The sequence below is a fragment of the Anolis carolinensis genome, chromosome 4 (assembly GCF_035594765.1).
Source record: "Anolis carolinensis isolate JA03-04 chromosome 4, rAnoCar3.1.pri, whole genome shotgun sequence".
NCBI lineage: Eukaryota > Metazoa > Chordata > Lepidosauria > Squamata > Dactyloidae > Anolis > Anolis carolinensis.
In genome coordinates this window covers 199,240,699-199,260,964 of record NC_085844.1, presented here as the reverse complement: position 1 = coordinate 199,260,964, position 20,266 = coordinate 199,240,699, and the positions used below count along the sequence as shown (strand labels likewise).

General features: G+C 41.0%; 1 protein-coding gene and 1 long non-coding RNA gene across 3 annotated transcripts in view; one reads left to right on the top strand and one right to left on the bottom strand.

Moving 5' to 3' along the window:
* Positions 1-20,038, bottom strand: part of tmcc2 (transmembrane and coiled-coil domain family 2) — a 115,588-nt gene extending 95,550 nt beyond the window's left edge. Inside the window, exons 1-2 of one of the 2 annotated variants that reach the window (XM_003220404.4) lie at positions 19,882-20,038; positions 18,831-19,052 (exon numbers count right to left, since the gene is read on the bottom strand). In XM_003220404.4, the coding sequence (XP_003220452.1) occupies positions 18,831-19,019 (189 nt within the window). In that variant the 5' untranslated portion in view covers positions 19,020-19,052; positions 19,882-20,038. Of the gene's footprint in view, positions 1-9,099; positions 9,317-18,830; positions 19,053-19,881 lie in introns of those variants that run through there. The other variant, XM_008109608.3, reaches the window with a different exon arrangement.
* Positions 3,621-17,174, top strand: LOC134298421 (uncharacterized). The gene is made up of 3 exons (XR_010005500.1): positions 3,621-3,801; positions 6,704-6,754; positions 16,444-17,174. It is a non-coding gene; the product is annotated as an uncharacterized LOC134298421 (long non-coding RNA).
* Positions 20,039-20,266: the final 228 nt, after the last annotated feature.

The following is a 20,266-nucleotide window of genomic DNA, read 5'->3' as shown; positions in this document are numbered from 1 at the left end:
TGCTGTGCAGTCCTGGGAATCATAGTTTCCCAAGGTCCATACCCTTCTCTTGGTGTATTTACACTATGGAATAAATGCAGCTGGACCTTACTTTAAATACCATAGCTCCATACTTTGCAGTCATGGGAGTTATAGTTTTCCAAGGTCCACACCCTTATCTGTGGGGCAGCCAAGAGAGAGAGAGAGAGAGAGAGAGAGAGAGAGAGAGAGAGAGCATCGCAGCTTTCCCTCCCTGCTTCCATGCTTCCAGAATTGAAGACACGTAATTGCTGACATTTCAAAGAGAGGTTTTTTCCCACAAAGAAGATGGGGAGGGATGGTGGGCGGTGCCTAGCAATTAGTGTGATAGCAAATGTACTGAAAGAATGAAGAGTACTACTGATACATTTAACAATGTGATGGAGGAAGGGAAATCATCCGTTTCATTCCAACACCGAGTCAAACTGAGCTCTACACCTCCCAGCTTAATGTGATGACGTGGTACTTCTAATATTTATCATTGCAAAATACCTAACCCGGGCATCTCCAAGTGCCTAAACTAGTGGGAAATAAAGCTCCCACAAATTTTAATGCACCTAGAAATAGCAGAAATGTTAGGAGTCATGGACATTACATTTTTCCAGAGCTTTAGGAAACACTGACACTGACATAGCAGTATTTAGAGTACAGTGGAGAACTTATGGCCCAACCTTTTTCAATACCAACCGACATGGTAAATGTTTCAGAATACTGAGAATTGAAGTTCATTTTATACTGGGAGAGCCACAAATTCCCTTGATAACATGTGTCAAATGCAAGGCCTGCGGACTGAATCTGGCACAACACGTCATTTTATGTGGCCTGTGAGGCTTTCAATGCCAGGGCAATGTAGTTTCATTTACACAGTCTTTGAACTACAAATGCCCCTTTGAAGGCAACCATAAAGCTGATGTAAAAATGAATTTGACACCCCTAGAGGCTGATATGAGAGCTATGAGAAATGTAGTTTTCATAGTCTAATGAGAACTACATTCCATAGAATTTAACTCAACCCTATGTCAAGTCCTTTCTGTTGCAGTCAGATCAATTTGGGAATGGAAAAGAATGCAATGGACAGAAAGGTCATACAGAGTAGCACAACTTAAGACTTTAAAGTGTCTGAACCCAATTTAGAATTAGCTGGCTTTCTTTTTGGACTCCCTCCAATTTCACCCACTCTATTTTACTCAGCATATAATTTATAACAGACACGTGAAGTATACTACTCTTCCAATTTTCAAGATGAGAAACAATACCGAGGGTGACATGAGATACATTCAAGTCTGTAACTGAGGCTGTAGTACTTTGTCCATATCATGAGAAGACATAACTCATTAGAAAAGACAATAATGAAGTAGAAGGAAAAGTGGAAGATCGGAGTCTAGATGTATATACATTACTCAGTGACATAAGCAACAGTCCTGAGTCTGCAAGATCATGGCAAGGCTGTGATGATTTGAAGGTCTTTCACTCATAAGGATGCCATAAGTGGAAGTGAAATTGACTACAGTTCATAACAACAACCCACACTAGACTCATGTTGAGGCTTCATCTTTGTTTCACCTTAGTTAGCTCTGCTGCCTGCTTTTGGTATTGCCGTCAGGGACAGAGTAAAAACTTACTGTTGGTTTAAACTAGACAAACTTCCAGTTCTCTCTCCTCAGATTGTGAGCTATTAGTGGCCTCCAGTACCAATAAAAACATTTTTCTCTTCATTTTATAACAACACAGTGATGGAGGGAGTGTTTTTCAATAGGTCTATGGCAGAAAAATAGATTACCCCTCCACACATGTATTCAGTGGTGCAGCCCCACTGAAACTTTCCCTCCAAATTTTCCTAGTTTGGCCCTCAGCAGTGAGAGAAAATAGGATTAACAACTATGCCATTAGTACACTGGAGAAATGTCTGAACCCATGTTTTTAACAGTAGGGGGGATTTTTCCCCCACAGCACAAAGTCTAAGGGCTCAGCTTGCAAAGAATTTTGACATCACACTACAATGCACTACAGTTATACATGGCTCACAGTTATATAAAAGAACTAGTAGTGCCTGGCCACGCGTTGCTGTGGTGAAGTATGGTGGTATGGGAAATAAAGTATTGAGGAATTGGTGGTAGTTAAGGTAAAGGGTAAAGGTTTTTCCCCTGACATTAAGTCCAGTCGTGTCTGACTCTGGGGGTTGGTGCTCATCTCCATTTCTGAGCCGAAGAGCCGGCGTTGTCCGTAGACACCTCCAAGGTCATGTGGCCAGCATGACTGCATGGAGCGCTGTTACCTTCCCACCAGAGGAGAACCTATTCATCTACTCACATTTGCATGTTTTTGAACTTCTGGGTTGGCAGAAGCTGGGGCTAACAGTGGGGGCTCACTCCGCTCCCCCAATTCAAACCTGCGACCTTTTGGTCCGCAAGTTCAGCAGGTCAGTGTTTTAACACGCTGCGCCACCAGGGGATATTATTTCCTCAAACTTGTTAATATACAATATTTCTGATTGTTCCATTTTTTGTCTGTTAGAGGCAAATATGAATGCTGCAATTAGCCAAAATGATTAGCATGTAATGGCCTTACAGCTTTGAAGTCTGTCTGCTTCCTCCTTGGAGGAATGTTTTGTTGGGAGGTGTTAGCTGGCCCTGATTGTTTCCTGTCTGGAATTCCCTTGCTTCCAGAGTGTTGTTCTTTGCAATATTTTATGTGCTTCTACTGTTTGTGTAGATGAAGAAGTACCCATATGCATTGCTTGAGCGCACACACTTAAAAAAAAAAGGCTGTAGCCCTCAGAAAACAGAGGATTTGCCAGACTTTGGTGATGGAAATACTTTGTTAGGAGGTGTTAGCTGGGTCTGACTGTTTCCTGTCTGGAATTCCCCTGTTTTCAGAGTGTTGTTCTTTATTTAGTGTTCTGATTTTAGCCCAAACTAGGAATACAGAATGTTTTATTATACCATATTATACCATATTATACCATTCTGTTTTATTATACCATAGTAATTTTTATTCTGATTGTAGTGTTTTTGAATACTTGGAGCCAGATTGTGTTCATTTTCACGGTTCACAGCAACACAATAATAATAATATTAGTAATGATTGTAATAAGGATACTGTTTCTCTCCCTTCTCAGCTTCCTTTCTGGAAGAATCCTTTCTTGGGAGGTGTTAGCTGGCCCTGATTGTTTTCTTTCTGGAATTCCAAATTTCCCTGCTTTCAAAGTGTTGCTCTTTATTTACTGTCCTGGTTTTAGAGATTATATTGTTCTGTATTATTATACCACAGTAATTATTACACATTATATTTATAATCTTATATTATTTGCTTAGAACTGGATTATATGAGGCTGTTTAAAATCCACACTGAACTGGATTGTATGGCAGTGTGAATTCAAAATAATCCCGTTCTAAGCAGATACTGTGGATTATCTGCCTTGGCATTCTGGGTAATATAGCTGTGTGGAAGGTCCTTGTGTCTACACTGCCATATAATCCAGTTCAAATCAGATAATTTTATAGGCAGTGTGGATCAGGCCTAAGTGCCTGTCCCCTAGGTGCCATCTTGGGTGAGGGAGTTGCTAGGATACAAAGGGGGCGGGGCATAAAGGCAGTGGAGGGAGGGGGGCTAAAGGCAACAGAGCCTACCTTTCTCTCTTCTGAGGGGAAAGGGGCTGAGGAAAGGGAAGCCCCGCCCACCATTGCAACATTTTGTGGAAGTTGGATTAGGCTCCGCCCACAGGTGCAAGGTCCTCTGGGTAATGTAGTTGTTTCAGTTCAGGCGCAGCTCTGCACTTGCATGGTAAGCAATGGGGGTTTTATTTCGTCTTCATTTTGTTGTTTGGTCTTTATTTATTTTTTGTTTTTTTTTATGTTTAAACACAGCCGAGATGACCATGTCTTTTGTGGCCAAGTTTCGTCGGTTTTGGGTGTTTAGTTTTGCTGTTTACCTTAAAGTAGAAATGGTCAGAATATTTTTAGATAGATAGATATATAGATAGATAGGAACTTTGCAAATCTGAGCTAAAATAAAATGGAGCAAGGGATTTGAAAGGGACACAATCTATATTTTGTTACAGTTAACAACATGTATTGAAGGATACACCTTCTTGCCAAACAAAATAATTTTGTTATCTCAAGCATCCCAATTTCCATTTATTACAAACTGAAAGCGCACATGCAAAAGTGTGGGGTAGACTATATTTTCCTATATGACTAAAGAAACTAAAATGAAAAACGCTGTAAGATTGTCCGTGCTAATCTGGGACATGGAAACATGTTCTCAAGCTTCTTGGGCTATATCAAGTGTGGGAATCATATGTCCCTTCCAACGTTGGACCACAATTCCCACCAATACAGTCAAGTTTCAGGAACATTGGAGGTTGCAACCCAACAACATCTTGAGGCTCACATGATTTGTGCCCCTGTTTACAATGACTCTCTGGATACAAAACTTTATTCTTCCCCCAAACAATCCCTTGCAAAATGGAGGCAGAGAGGTCATATCAAAGGTGGAATCATACTTCAGTAGCATGTGTTATCTAAATGGAGAAGGTCCTTGTTGTCAACTACACAGTCATAACATGATGATTCTACTTTAAAGGCCATGAGTCTATCTTTCGGATATGCAATTTAGGAATGCATATTTATAATTTTTAGCCAGAGAGCTCCAGTACTTCATCAAACTACATATCCCAGGATTCCACAGAATGTAATCATGGCACAATCAATAGAATTATGGTGCTACAATTACGAAGTGTGATTAGGCATCTGGCCATTTCCAGTTATAAAATGTCAGGCAGTAGATAATGAGAAACAAAAGCTTGGAACGTTAACTTCAAAATTAATTAACAATTCCAATTCCAGTGCTGAATTAGGAAAGAGAGTAAACTGTCATTATAATTACATTAAAATAGTTATTTACTTTTCCATGTATTTTCTTGTAAGTATGGCAGTTACTTTAAGAATTCAGAAAGCTAAAAACCTGTCTGCACACCTGTATAGTCCTCATTTGACATGTGCCTCCATCAATTATCCATGATGCTGCCAGTCACAGTGTTTAGGCTCTTCCCCTTCTTAGTCAAAACAGCAGCTTCTAAATTCACTATATATCATTCACTGGCCACTGCTGGAGTGACAGTTAAAACATCTCCATATTTCCATCCATACTGACCACCAACAAGCCCACTTTGGTCTATCCTCAGTTACAAAAATGTAAAGCAGGAATGAACAGTCTAATCATTAGAAACCATACTACCATAACCATTCTTAAACTAAGCACAACTAGGATTAATCTGATTTCCTCTTTAGATGACAAGAGTTTTTCCATTTATCTAGGGAAAAGAGGGTGGAATAATTGCTCAGAGACAAATAGTGGTCATCCTCAGACAATCTAGTTGCACTTATTCTAAATGTGGGATGAGAACTGCATGACTGTGGATTGCAAATCCCAGCAGCACTAGCCAGCGCGGGGCAACAGTGATAAATGCTGGAAATGTTGCAGTTTAATAACATCTGGAGGACCACATGATTCTCAACCCTGCTTTAAATTACTGTTTTTAACAAAATCAGATAGCATACTAGGAATACTTACTTTCTTTCTAGAAACTGCCTGCTCCAGGGCATGAATAACTTTTTTTTTTGGAGAAGCACGTGGGGATAGTAATTTTTTAATAGCATCAACTTGCTTATAGATGGAAACAGCTGTTTACTTTGTAGAAGCATTGTATGTATGTCTTAGTGGGAAAACCATGAAGCACCCGCCAGTGATTCAATGCACATATTTATTTGCAGATATTTCATCTAAACATGCTACTTGAAAAATGATATAGTACTTAGATGTTATAAAGAACATTGCCAAAACCCCATATTGATCGTTAATCAGTCAAAAGCCCAACAGTTAGGAAACAGTTCTCCACAGGGTTTTAAACCCCCCCCCCTCCCTTGATAATAAAGTGACTCAATATGTATTTTTTTCATTAAGGCATCTTGTTGATGAGCACATAACTGCCATCCATTCAGCACATCTCAGGCAGAATGAGGCCATTCATCTGCTGTTGCTTCTTGCCAGACCCTCTTCCTGGTCCATTTCCCTTATGAAAGGCTCACTCACAACCAAATGAACTGAATTGGTACTTGAAGGGAGGATAATATATACAACACCACACTCTAACTTTCACATGCAGTATACATACAGATGAACACACTCTTCTTCATCCATACAAACATAGCGGCAGAACATCAAACTTGAATGTTCTACATAGCTTTTCTTTTACAATAATATATTTTGTTTCTCAAGTAGCAGATTGAACGCAATTTCATTCGTGAGTGAGGGCTCCTAAATGATGCTTTAATAGAAGCGTATGTGACAATGTAAGGCGTGGCCACATATATCTACTTATTTTTAGTTACTTCACTGTGTCCTATAATGATAACTGGAATGACATTGGACTATAATACTGGATGACATGTTTTTAAAATGGTTTTAATGTTTGATATGTTTTTAGTGGTTGGTTTAATGTATAGTTATTTGCTGATGTATGCTGTATGGCACTGAATTGTTGCCGAAATTATATGTGAGCCACTTTGAGTCCCCTTCGGCGTACAAATATGGCAAATAAATAAATAAATAAATATAATTAAATTACATGACAGCAACATAATGTGGGGTCACTTCACACTAATGAACTGTAACTGTTTCATAGCTAGAAGATGAGGCCTCAGTGTGTTGGTGTTTTCTACTATGGACCATCAAGGTAGAGTGCTATGATTTTTTTTGGGGGGGGGGGGAGGGGGGAGGAATAAACTATTTTAGTTACTTCTGAATAGTGAGGGAGAAAAAGCTTACTTTTCAACCACAACTACATAGGGGAGCAATTGAGACTATAATTGTAATGATTTACTTTTTCAACTTTCCAAGATTCAGTCTTTAAAGTTGCCAGTTAAAAGGACATCCAGCCTAAATATCCTAAATACACCATGTCCTGTCTGATCTTGATAGCTAAGAAGTGTCAGACCTGGTAAGTACTTTGATTGGAGATTACCAATGAATACCAGGTGGTGTAGGCTATATTTTAGAGGAAGGAACTAGCAAAACCACCTCCAAGTATTGTTGCTTAAGAAAACCCTACATAATTCATGATGTCATCATAATTCTGCAGATGACTAGAAAGCACATACACACACACCCCTATAATGGGACAGCTTACATTGATGGGTTCAAGACCTGTTTTTAGTGAGGTTAGAATAGGCTAAATGCAGTGGCAGCTGGTTGGACAGAAAACAGGGCAGAGCCAGAGATAAGAGGCAGAGCGAACAGTACTACAACACAAAACTGCTCCTTTGATCTGGCAGGTGTTTGCTCCAACATAAATCTATTTTGCAGAAATAGAAGCATATGCTAAAATGTAAGTTACATTGTCAAGAGACAAAGGTGGGATATGCTTCCTACAACACAATTTAAACCCACATTTCCCTATTCCACCAAACCCCAAACTCTGTTATATTATGCTTTATAAATAATATATCACCACTATCTTTTTTTTAAAGGAGATATAATAGACCCAGGAAGAGCGAATCATAGCTACACTTTTGAACTACAATGAAATTTGAAACTAACACCTGACCGAACTTTTCCTCTGGAATGCTAGATACAAAGGAGCACAGAGCATAACAAAGCCACACATGCTAAAATATCTTTTACTCAACTATAAGAAATGCAGGTCTATTCTCTTTTTCTTCTTCCTAGTATAGTCTTATTTCCTCATATCCACACGCACATACACATTTCTGCCTTCACCTGTCCTTTATACAAATGCATTATTATCAGTGATCAGTCTCACACAGGGGTATCATTAAATAAAGTGGGGCTTAGCCCTACTATGCCCACAAAAGATTGTTCTGCACATCTTATTTACATATATGCATGCATGCAGGTGTCCATATGGCCTCATACTTTTTCTAAAGGTCACAAAAGTTGCAGGGGAGTATAATGAAAGTACAGATGTAAAGAAAAAGGGAAGAAAGCAAAACAAACAATTTAGAAAGACAGACATAAATTCTGTTGTTACTCCACACGAGAGTAGACTTATTACACCGATAGATTTTACCTATGTGTTGCATTACAATTCAGTCTACTCTAGTTGGCACTAACCAACAGGATCTCAACCAAAAGGTAGTGAAGAAAACAAAGAAAAGGAACAAAAGCAGAAAGATGAAGAATCATTGGAAATGAAGAACCTTTGGAAAGCAAGAGAATAAAGGATAAGAACAAAATTAAGGAAACTAAAAAAAAGGAAATGTCTACTACCACAACCCACTTTCACTCTAACCCACAAAGAGAGAGAAATTAAATGTCGCAAAGGCTACTTGCTGCCGATTTGCTCTTGAGTTGCTCTTTTCTCTATCAATGCATCCTCGATCACAACCTGCATTATCTGATACGAAGAAATTTGTGTTACTAATTCAGCTAGAAGGAATGTGTAACTGGTTCAGTGTATGCTTGATTGGGAGCATCCTGTAAGAGGTCTTATTCAAACAAATAGTTGGCTCCTGGTTGGCTCATTGAAGCCAATCACATTGACACTGGATTAACAACCCAAATGTTTCTCCTATGCATCCTTCCTTGAAGAATGAGATTGTTTCCCCATTCCCCTTCCCATCCTGCATGGAAGGCAGGAGGAGCCATGGAAAACCTCACAAGAATGAGATATAAGAAAAATAATCAAATGAACTTTCTACAAGCTGTAGTATATTAAAAAGAGTACTCCCATTTTAATACTCATAGGTTCTGGCCAGGACTGAAGAAATCTTCCGATACAAAGGCAGTTAAAGAAGGTGGCAGATCAGACATATGCCAGAGTCGCAACCCTGCCTAACTCCGGCCACCCAAACATCAACTCAGTTTTGTACTGATTTTACCTCCTCTTCCCCCCTCTCCTCCTTTTTTTTTTTTTTTTTGCGAAAGGCCTCTTTAGACCAATTTTCTGTTTGCTCTACGGTCAATCCGTTGCTTGTCAGAAACACACAAACATGACTAAATTTACTGCATATTTTGGAATGCTGAAAGTCACCAGTCTGACCATTTCCAGGGAATACATACCCTGATTCCAGAAAACTTTAGTTCACAGTTTCCACAATGGATTTTTTTAGCCATGATAAACCCACACAGAGGTGAGGCTGGATTGTCCTTCAGAATGAAATGCACCACATTGAAAAGAGGAATGTTGAAAGATGGATGGCTTTTTACAGATGGGCTAATGATGAAGATAAAGACAACACCTGTGCTGAAAAGTTTCCCCTAATTAAAAATATACTTCAAAAAGAGAACTTCTCTTTTAACTATCTCTCTAACTATGAAATAATACAGAGCAAACACAGCAGTCAAGAAATTATTTTAAAATATTTTGCATTAAATGACTTGAACGTATTTTTGTATAGTTAACACTGCCTATATAGTATTCCAGTCATCAGTTGAGCTGCTGCCTTTTGTTCAAGTTGCTCTTTCAAGTCTTCTTCAAGGACAGCCCCACATAGAGAGCAGTACAGTCATTTTAATCAGGAGGTTGCTACTGTGGCTAGGTGAATCTCGGTTCAGGAAACGCCACAACAGGTGCAACAACTGAAGCTGGCACTCTGGGCTACAGAGTATGCTTGGTGACAAAAATGGATTTAATAGTACTCCAAGGACCACAGTGGTGCAATGAGTTAAACCGGCTGTTATGCCGGCTGTACTGTTGACCTGAAAGTTGAAGATCCAAATCCGCGAGATTGGGTGAGCTCCTGTCTGTTAGCCCTAGCTTCCCATGTGGGGACACGGGAGAAGCCTTCCAGCAGGATGGTAACACATCCAGGCATCCCCTGGGCAACGTCTCTGTAGCGGCCAATTCTCTCACACCAAAAGCGACTTGTCTTAATTCACTTCTGACACAATATAAAAAAACAGTACTCCCAAGCTACATACTTACTAATCCCTTCAGGGGGAGTGCAACCCAGTCCATAACATGCTGTTTTTCAATTCCTGGATCCAAGAACTACCGATCCACCAAGGCTCTACCTTGTTTGGATTCCACTTCAGTTTATTGGTTCAAATCCCTGCTCAGCCATGAAAACTCACTAGGTGGCCTTGGGAAGGTCAGGCTCTCTCAAAAGGCTAATGTGAACCCTCCTCTGAACAATTCCAGTCAAGCAAATGCCATAATAAGTTTCCATGAAGAGTAATACCAAGTTATAAATGACCTGAAGACACACAACAACAACAATAACAACAACAACAACAGCATCTGCCATCCGATCAGACTTCTTTATCCTCTCTGTACTTAGGTGGAATCCTCACGGTAGTTGGAAGGATGCATTTTCCCAGCAGGGTTATATTATTATGAGCTATATTGGTTATAATGCAAAATATTTTGGAGCAGCTTGGTTTTTCTAGTGTTATAAAATACCTGCAGCTAGCCTATACAAAAATAAATAGAAGGAATTCGCAGTTGTGGATGAATACAGCTAGATTCATTTGTGAAAGTGTGATAAAACTATGGAGAATGTCAAGAAGAATGCCCACATATATGAAGTTATCACTACATCATTGTCCAACCATGCAACTGCTTGCCTCGTATCTTGTTGATACATGGTGAAATGTCAAAATAAATCTTTGTTAAAATAAAAACTTAAGAACTTCAAGACATTTGCATAATTATCTATAAAATGGTTCAAAGATAAAGAAACATTCAAAAATATTCTAGGCATCTATTAATGCCGATCATTTTCCAGGTTTGGTGGTTTCTAAACTTTTGATCAGAAAATTGAATATTTTCTTGATATATATATATACTCGGTTTTATGCTTCTGAATAACTTTCCACAGCTTTCCAGGAAAATGTTGAGTGGTGCATGACAGGTATATATAAAATCTATATGCATTGTATATATATAAATGTAATGTACGTTTGTAGGATTGAGTAAACAACAAAACCATTGAACCAAATTTGGCCACAAAAGACATACTCATCCAATATATGTCTTTCAAACAAAACAAAAAAAACCCTAGAAAAATAAAGCCCAAATTAGAGGCCAGGGTTGGGTAGGCCCTGCTCCCTTTAGGCCCCGGCCACTTCGTCTCCTAGCAACCGCCTCGGCCACAATGGCGCCGGAGGATAGCCAGCATTCAGTTAGGCCTCTTCCACACTGCCTATAAAATACAGAATATCTGATTTGAACTGGATTATATGGCAGTGTAGACTCAAGGCCCTTCCACACAGCTATATAACCCAGAATGCCAAGGCATATAATCCACAATATCTGCTTTGAGCTACATCATCTTGAGTCCACACTGACATATAATCCAGTTCATTGTGGATTTTATACAGCTGTGTAGAAGGGGCCTCATATAATCCAGTTCTAAGCAGATAATATAAGATTATAAATATAATATATAATAATTACTGTGATATAGTAATACAGAACAATATAATCTCTAATTATTGTTAATAAAGAGCAACACTCTGAAAATATGGGAATTCCAGAAAGGAAACAACCAGAGCCAGCTAACATCTCCCAACAAAGGATTCCCCCAGGCAGGAAGCAGCCAAGCTTTGAAGCTGCAAGGCCATTAAATGCTAATCAAAGTAGCTAATTGCAGCATTCATACCTGCCACACCAAGACTACTAATTGCTATTCAATCTGGCCAAACAAGGATTCCACAAGGTAGAAAGCGGCCAGGATTGCAAGCAGCAAGGCTATTCAGTGCTGTTCATCTTGGCCAACCAAGATTTCCCCTAGATAGAAAACCCCCAGGCTTTGAAGCCACGAGGCTACTCCGTCCCATTTAGCTTGGCCAACGAAGGATGCCCCTATGTAGAAAGCAGCCAGGCTTTTAAACTATAAGACTACTCAGTGCAATTCAAGGTGGCCAAACAATGATTGGCCACAAAGCAAGTAGCCGGGCTTCAAAGCAGCTCTTTGATTGAGGGTTCTACTCCAGCTCACCAAACAAGGATTCCCCAAACACAGCCAGGCATTGAAGCTGCAAGGCTATTCAGTGCAATTCAACCAGACCAACAAGGATTAATCTTGGTAGAAGGCAGCCAGGCTTTGAAGCAGCAATACTACTCTCTACTATGGAAGCTGACCAACCAAAGATTGCCCTAGGTAGCAAACAGCCAGGCTCTGAAGCAGCCAGGCTATTCGTTGCAATTCTAGCAGCCCAAAAAACTATTCCCCTAGAATGCAAGTACCCAGGCTTCCAAGGAGCAAGCGTATTCTATTGTATTCCAGCTAACCAAACAAGGATTTCCATAAGAAGAAAACAGCCAGGCTTTGAGGCTGAAAGGCTATTCACTGCTATTCCACCTGGCCAACAAATGATTCCCATAAGTCACAGCAACGCGTGGCCTTGCACAGCTAGTACATATATAAATCTTGGTTTTGTTGTGTGTCTTCAAGTCGTTTCCAACTTAGGACTGTAAAAGCCAAAGCAAGCTTTAAAGTCTAGGTAAGCTTTGTTCAGAGAGGGTTGGCCTTTACCTTCCTCTGAGGCTGTGAGTGTGAGTTTCCCAAGGTCATCCAGTGGATTTCCTTGCCCAGGTAGTAATTTGAATTCTGTTCTTCAGAGTCATAGCCCAATGTTTAAAACGCTACACCACACTGGCTCTCATATATAAATCTACCATGTCAAATATGTATTCTCTGAAAAGGAGTCAATCTTACATCTAAAATATGACAGTCTGGAGAAAAAGAAACCAGTGAGAAAGCACAGTCAAAAAGCAGTTCAAATTTAAGAGTTCAGCCCAAAACTAGAGATTCATGGGGCACAATGGAAATCTGTTGTTCCTCTTCTGCCATTTGACCTCTGTTGGGCTACTAGTTGTCCTACAATCTCAATAATGCCCAAGTAAAACACAGGCAAACTCTTTCAGACTTATACTCTCGAAAGCTATATATTTTGTCTTTAGGTCTTGTTTCTTTTATACTGTGAGGAAGAGAAAATATTTAGCAGAACGTAAGTTTTGATTTGGATTGCTCTCCATCTTTTATTTGACCCTTCTGCTTCTGGATGGGCCTTAAGAAGGATCGCTAATAACAAGGCAGCAGGAGACGATAGGATCCCAGCTGAGTTGTTTAAAATCTTGGAAGGTGATGCTGTCAAGGTGATGCATGCCATATGCCAGCAAATATGGAAAACACAAGATTGGCCATCACATTGGAAAAAATCAATTTATATCCCCATACCAATAAAGGGAAACGCTAAAGAATGCTCAAACTTCCATACAGTGGCACTTATTTCCCATGCCAATAAGGTAATGCTCAAGATCCTGTAAGGCAGACTCCAGCAATACATGGAGCAAGAGTTGCCAGATGTCCAAGCTGGGTTCAGAAAAGGCAGAGGAATGAGAGACCAAATTGCCAATATCCACTGGATAATGGAGGAAGCCAGGGAGTTCCAGAAAAACATCTCCTTCTGCTTTATTGACTATTCTAGAGCCTTTGACTGTGTGGATCATAATAAACTATGGCATGTTCTTGGTGGTATGGGGATATCAAGTCACCTTGTCTGTCTCCCGAGAAATCTGTATAAAGACCAAGCAGCCACAGTAAGAACAGATCACAGAACAACAGACTGGTTCAAGATTGGGAAAGGAGTGCGGCAGGGCTGCATACTTTCACCCTCCCTATTCAACTTGTACGCAGAACACATCATGCGACATGCAGGGCTTGAGGAATCCAAGGCCGGAGTTAAAATTGCTGGAAGAAACATTAACAACCTTAGGTATGCAGATGATACCACTCTGATGGCCGAAAGTGAGGAAGAGCTGAGGAGCCTTATCACCAAGGTGAAAGAAGAAAGTGCAAAACTTGGGTTGCAGTTAAACGTCAAGAAAACCAAGATCATGGCAACTACACCTATTGATAACTGGCAAATAGAAGGAGAAAACGTGGAGGCAGTGACAGACTTTATATTTCTAGGCACGAAGATCACTGCAGATGCAGACTGTAGCCAGGAAATCAGAAGACATTTGCTTCTAGGGAGGACAGCAATGGCCAATCTTGATAAAATAGTGAAGAGCAGAGACATCACACTGGCAACGAAGGTCCGCATAGTCAAAGCAATGGTATTCCTCATAGTAACTTATGGTTGAGAGAGCTGGACCATAAGGAAGGCTGAACGAAGGAAGACAGATGCTTTTGAACTTTGATGCTGGAGGAAAATCCTGAGAGTGCCTTGGACCACAAGAAGATCCAACCAGTCCATCATCCAGGAAATAATGCTCAGCTGCTCACTGGAGGGAAGGATATTAGAGGCAGAGTTGGAGTATTTTGGCCACATCAGGAGAAGATAGGAAAGCTTGGAAAAGATCACGATGCTGGGGAAAATGGAAGGAAAAAGGAAGAGAGGCTGACCAAGGGCGAGATGGATGGAAGGTATCTTGAAGGAACTGGGGGCGGCGACGGCCGACAGAGAGCTCTGGCATGGACTGGTCCATGAGGTCACGAAGAGTCGGAAACGACTATGCAATTGAGCAGCAGCTGCTTCTGGAAATTTAAGATCTTTTATTGTTAGCTACCTTGGAGGACTGGTGGCTATATCAATATAAACAAGCAAATTAATGCATCAATGATAAATGATACAGCAATGGACTGCAGGTTAATTTCTAAAGAGGAAAGTAGCATGAGTTAAATCTGGCTGTGTGAAACCATTAATCTTGTTGTTTCAGTGAAGTTTATGCTGCTCCCATAATATGCTTACCTGCTGTTCTCTTAAATCTCAACTGCCTTCCCCTACAGTTTAGAAGCTATAACTTCAGAAAGGAAGTCCAATTTTAAAAGTCCAGTTCTGTGTGAATCAACACCTATATAAACATGGGGCCTTGTGTTATTGTGCAATTACTTTACTGACTATAGAGAACATCATTGATATCAATAATTGATTCCTGTACGACACAGTTGAGCCTTTGGTATTTCAGGTTCTCTTTCTAGCTAGTGTAAGCCTGTGAAGTTCTTCTGAATACAAGGAATGATAGCCATCTGTGTTTCTTGCTTTGCTGCTGCATTAGTGTTTCATGCTACAAAATGGAGACCACAGATGCTCCTTCATTTTTGCAAAGCATAGCCAAAAGACAAAAGGCACCAAGAAAAAAAGGCATCACTTGTACTAAAGTGTTGTTATTCCTAAGTGCTGGTTGTTATTACTCACCATTGTTTTGTCAATAGCAGACAAGAACATTTTTACACATATTAGCATTTAATTAGCCTAATTTTAAAGGAAAAAACAGTTGTAGTTTATTTTATTCATTCCAGGAAGGGGAAAATCACTATTAGTTTTTTTTCTTTCTAGACAAATATTAGAACTGGAAAATTGTTCCTACTGTTTTCCTTTTAAACCATGGAACATTTTTGTGTCTATCGCTAATTAAGTTTGCTGTTACTCCTGAAATGTAGGGATGCCTGTTGCACCTATTAAAATAAATGCAACAGAATTGACTAAATAGTCTTTTCTAAAACTATTATTTCCACCCCACTCAGCCATTGGCTATATTCATGTGCTTGCCTTGTAGTTGCACACAAAAGCTTCCTGGAGGAATGAGAAGGGGCCTCCCCCCCTCCCCATTGCACATGTATTTAATCCTATTAGGGGAGATGAACATTCTTTGTTGATCTACTTACTGGTTGCTGCAGTGGGTAACTACAGGATATTCAACAGTTTATGCTTGGAGCATAAGTGCTCTTCAACATGTGTTTCTATTTCAAGAAAGACACACTGCAGCCAAATACTTGGGTAGTTGTAGATTTAATAAAGTCGGTACCAATTTTGGGAGCAAGAGTGAAATTACACTGAAGTAATTTTCTGTTAAGTATGATTGACTCTTATACGAAGATAATACTCTATCATGCTGTCAGTCTGATTGTCCATCTACATACTGTCTGCTCTTTAGAATCTCACATAGAGAGACATATTTCATATCATCTGTTACCAGAATCTTTAGATGCCAACGACTGAATATGAATCATGCACGCGTAATGCATGTTCACCACCACTGAGAGTTTTAAAAGCTATGCAGTGCATGGGGCGCCAATATAAAATAATGTTGCCTATCTCTTACTGATTTAGAAAGAGACATGATTCAGAGGTTTTCAAAACTGCAATCACAAATGCCTGGAAGTGTCAAAAGGGAAAAATAGGGAGAATGAAAAGGAAGCCCAAATGAAAGAGTTTTTAACTTGTGTGGGCCCAATCATTTGAGGTGAAGGAACAAATAAGTGCTAACATAGAGGCAAGTTGTAGATAGTAAATAAATGCAGGAGAAATGGTAGTATACAGCATAGGAACCAAATACAGGGCAGGCACAGCAGGTATTATGGCAGAAACAAAGCTATTTTCCTAAGGTGGGATTTTTTTTAAAGTCAAATATATATTTTGTGTATTTTACTTTGATGGTGTTCTCCTTTGTAGCCCACATCTGAAGCTACAGGTCCTCAGAATGGCTGTAGAAGGAGATTTATGCAGAATTGCAGAAAGGAGTGCCAAGACCAATACCTGCTCGCCTTCTGAGCTGTCTCTGCAGAATTCTTTCTGTTAGAACAGATTCTCCAACTGAGGTCACCGACAAGTACAAACACTGAGCAAAAATCAACCTGCAGTCCTGTAGCTTCTCTAACAAGTCCAGGGAAATTACTAGCCGAAATACAAACAAATAAACCTGTGGCCTTAAAAAAGCAACAGGAAAAATATTCTTCAGCTTTACAAAAGCTCCTTTCTAATCACTTTGAGACCAAGCTTATTTCCCACAGGTGATCAGAAAAAAGTTTCTTCCAAACTTATAAAAACATTATGTTCTAACTTATGAACCTAGGCACACCTCTAGTCCATTTATGCACTTTAGACTACCTCATCAAAGAGGTTAAGAAACATTACTATTTTTACAGAAGCTAAATGATTGACTATATACAAGAAAGCCAATGGGGATACTGGGAAACTCCTGAATCTGGATGAGAATTCCACACAGAATTTGCTTAATATAAACCCTTGCTAGTGAAACATACTTTGCTTTATTTGTGTTTGACATTATAATTGGGAATAAGAACTAATGTTAATTTATTAAGATGTATTTGAGTATATTTTACAAACATGTGGCTTTGTTGAGGGATGTAAGAGAAAAGAAAACATCAAATCATACCCTGCAATAAACAAATGTTTGTGTGCCCCTTCTGGTTCACCAAATAATTTATATCCAGTATTATATCTCTGACCAATCAGCATTAGAGGCTTTGGAGAAATAAGATATAGAACCATCCCTTATAATCAAATAAGCCATCTCATGATGAAGCTACATTTCTCAGCAATATTGCATTATATGTATGTCTAATACCTCCGTGTTATTAATTATCTAGTACCCCATGACATACTACAGGGCATGAAGTTTTTATACACAGCAAATGATAGTCAGTGATCATGTTCATGTGAGCCCCGCTGAGATCCAAGGCATCTTGGAAGTAGAATACCCCTGGATATGTCTACTTAAAAGGAAATCCCACTGAGTTCAATGGGATTTACTCTTAGGAAAGAGGGCTCAGAAATGCAGCCCAAATATATTAATAGTAAAAATAGTTGTGTGAAATGCTAGTTGGCAAGATCAATGAATCAGATCAAGTTACATACACACAAGTACGACTGCACACTCCTCCAGTGCTGAAATGTATATTGTCTAGATAGAATTGTAGGGAAAGAGTAAATAAAAATAAAATGTCACTGTTCAGTATAGTCATGCACAGTAGACTCTTGGTTAAACAGAACCCATAGGGATCAGTACAGGCATGGGCAAACTTCGGCCCTCCAGGTGTTTTGGACTTCAGCTCCCACAATTGCCCCTGCCTGGATTAGTAAATTAATAATAATAATACATTATTTCTAACCTGCTCTCTCTCTCTGAAGGGAGTCAGGGTGGTTTACACATACAAAAGGCAAATAAATATTCAATGCAGTCATAAAAACAGAAGCAAATATACATAGCAGAAACTAACAGGTGCTGGGTAGACGTAGTTTCTGGTTGATTGAGAATTACTATTGAAAACAGGCCCAACTAACACTATACCCCACATGATACTATACCATAAACTTTTTATTGAGTTGATATTAATATCTGACTTGAATAATTAAAATTAAGACAAAGAAAGACAAAGTAAAGGTAAAGGTTACCCCTGACATTAAGTCTAGTTATATCCAACTCTGGGGATTGGTGCTCATCTCCATTTCTAAGCCAAAGAGCTGGCATTGTCCGCAGACACCTCCAAGGTCATGTGGCCAGCATGACTGCATGGAATGCTATTACCTTCCCACTGGAGCCATACCTATGATCTAATCACATTCACATGTTTTTGAACTGCTTGGTGGCAGAAACTGGGGCTAACAGTGGGAGCTCACTCCACTCATTGGATTTGAACCGCCAACCTTTTGGTCAGCAAGTCCAGCAGCTCAGCAATTAAAGACAAACTTAACTTAATGTAACATAGTTTTACTGTATTATTTAAAAAAAAATTTGGCCAATGGTTTGAGTATTCCATGTTGCTTGAGTTCTGGTGAACTGTGAGTGTACATTCATAAGAAAATCAAATACCAGGAGCTTTTTTTTGGCAGGTTAGATATAATGCAAAGAGAGGGCTGATTAAGGCTTCTTGAATATGTGAGACCTGTGACATTTTGCAGTCACTGATACCGTTAAATAATTCAGTCCTTATCCACTTGACAATTAGGCATCTGGCTGTAGGCAGAAGCATCAACAACAATAGCATTAACAAACAATTTTCCAAGGAAAAGCAGAACAGGTAGGCAAAGAAGCTTACCTTTAAATCAGGAGGTTTGCTCCGGGTGACAGGATGGGGCCCCGGGTTGGGATTGGAGGCCCCCAAATCCGACTGGCCGGCAGCTGCATCTCCCGGCTTGGCATCCATGGAGGGCAGGTTGGGGGCATCTTCGGCCCCAGTGGGGTCTTCCTCCGGCTGCTGCAGCTCGTCCGATTTGCACCTCTTCATGCTGGGGGGCAGGTCGAGCCGGCTCTCTTGACCCTTGAAAGCAGGCAAGATGAAGGAGTTGAGGGAAGGAAGGAAGGGGAGAGGAAGAGCAAGAAAACACACACAGCCTGGTTAGAGAGGGCCAAAGTTCATTTCACCTGTAAAATGCACCGAAAAGCAGGCCGGAAGGAGGAGCAGAAGCAATCCAAACTGGTTGCATTGAGTGGGATTCAAATGGTAGGAAAGGTGATCCCACCTAAACATTTGGAAGAAGGTCCTGACAATAAGTGGCCTAGGAGTGGAGTCTCTTTCTCTGGAGGTTCTTAAGCACAAGCTGGATGGGCATCTGTTGGGAGGGCTCTGATGGTGTCAAATGGCTCTTGGGGCTCTAGCCAATGTCCTAATGAGTCCCTCCCGGGCCCACAGCCAAACTTCGCGTGACAAGAGGTGCCTGTGGTGGGCTTTTGAGGTGTCATTGGCATGCATCTACGCAGGGCCCCTACCCTAGTCTCCTTTTCTGGAGACTCTTAAGCACAGGCTGGATGGGCATCTGTCGGGAGGGCTCTGATGGTGTCAAATGGCTCTTGGGGTCTCCTCCAGCTCTAGCTAATGTCATGCTGAGTCCCTCCCAGACCCCCAGCCAAACTTCGAGCTACAAGAGGTGCCCGCGGTGGGCTTTTGGGGCTGGATGGGCATCTGTCGGGAGGGCTCTGATGGTGTCAAATGGTCCTTGGGGTCCCCTCCAGCTCTAGCCAATGTCCTAATGAGTCCCTCATGGGCCCACAGCCAAACTTCGAGCGACAAGAGGTGCCTGTGGTGGGCTTTTGGGGTGCCATTGGCAGGCATCTGCGCAGGGCCCCTTCCCTTCCACGCCGCTACTCACTGGTGAGGGAAGCACAAGAGCCAGCCCGCTCTCAGCGCCTGGCGGAGCTGCAGATTCCCTTCCGCTGAGTGCATGTCTCCCTCCTTCCTCCCTCTGAATAGGTCCGACAGCTGCTCGCTTGGCTGGCGATCTGGCCGGCTTGGCGTGTGCCTCTCTCCCGAGCCCTGAGCTTCCAGAGCAAAGCCCTCCGCCTCACCCACCCAACCCCAGCGAGCCGGCTTGGATGGGGTGATTGACGGCAGGGCCCGGCCAATCAGGAGGCGCGCCCGATCTGGAGAGCCGGCGGCGGCCGAGCCCCTCGCGCCATTCCCAGGCTCGGTTGGCCGGTGGCTCCTCTCGGCCCCGCCTCCTCCTCCTCCTCCTGGCCCCCTCCTCCTTCTCCCGC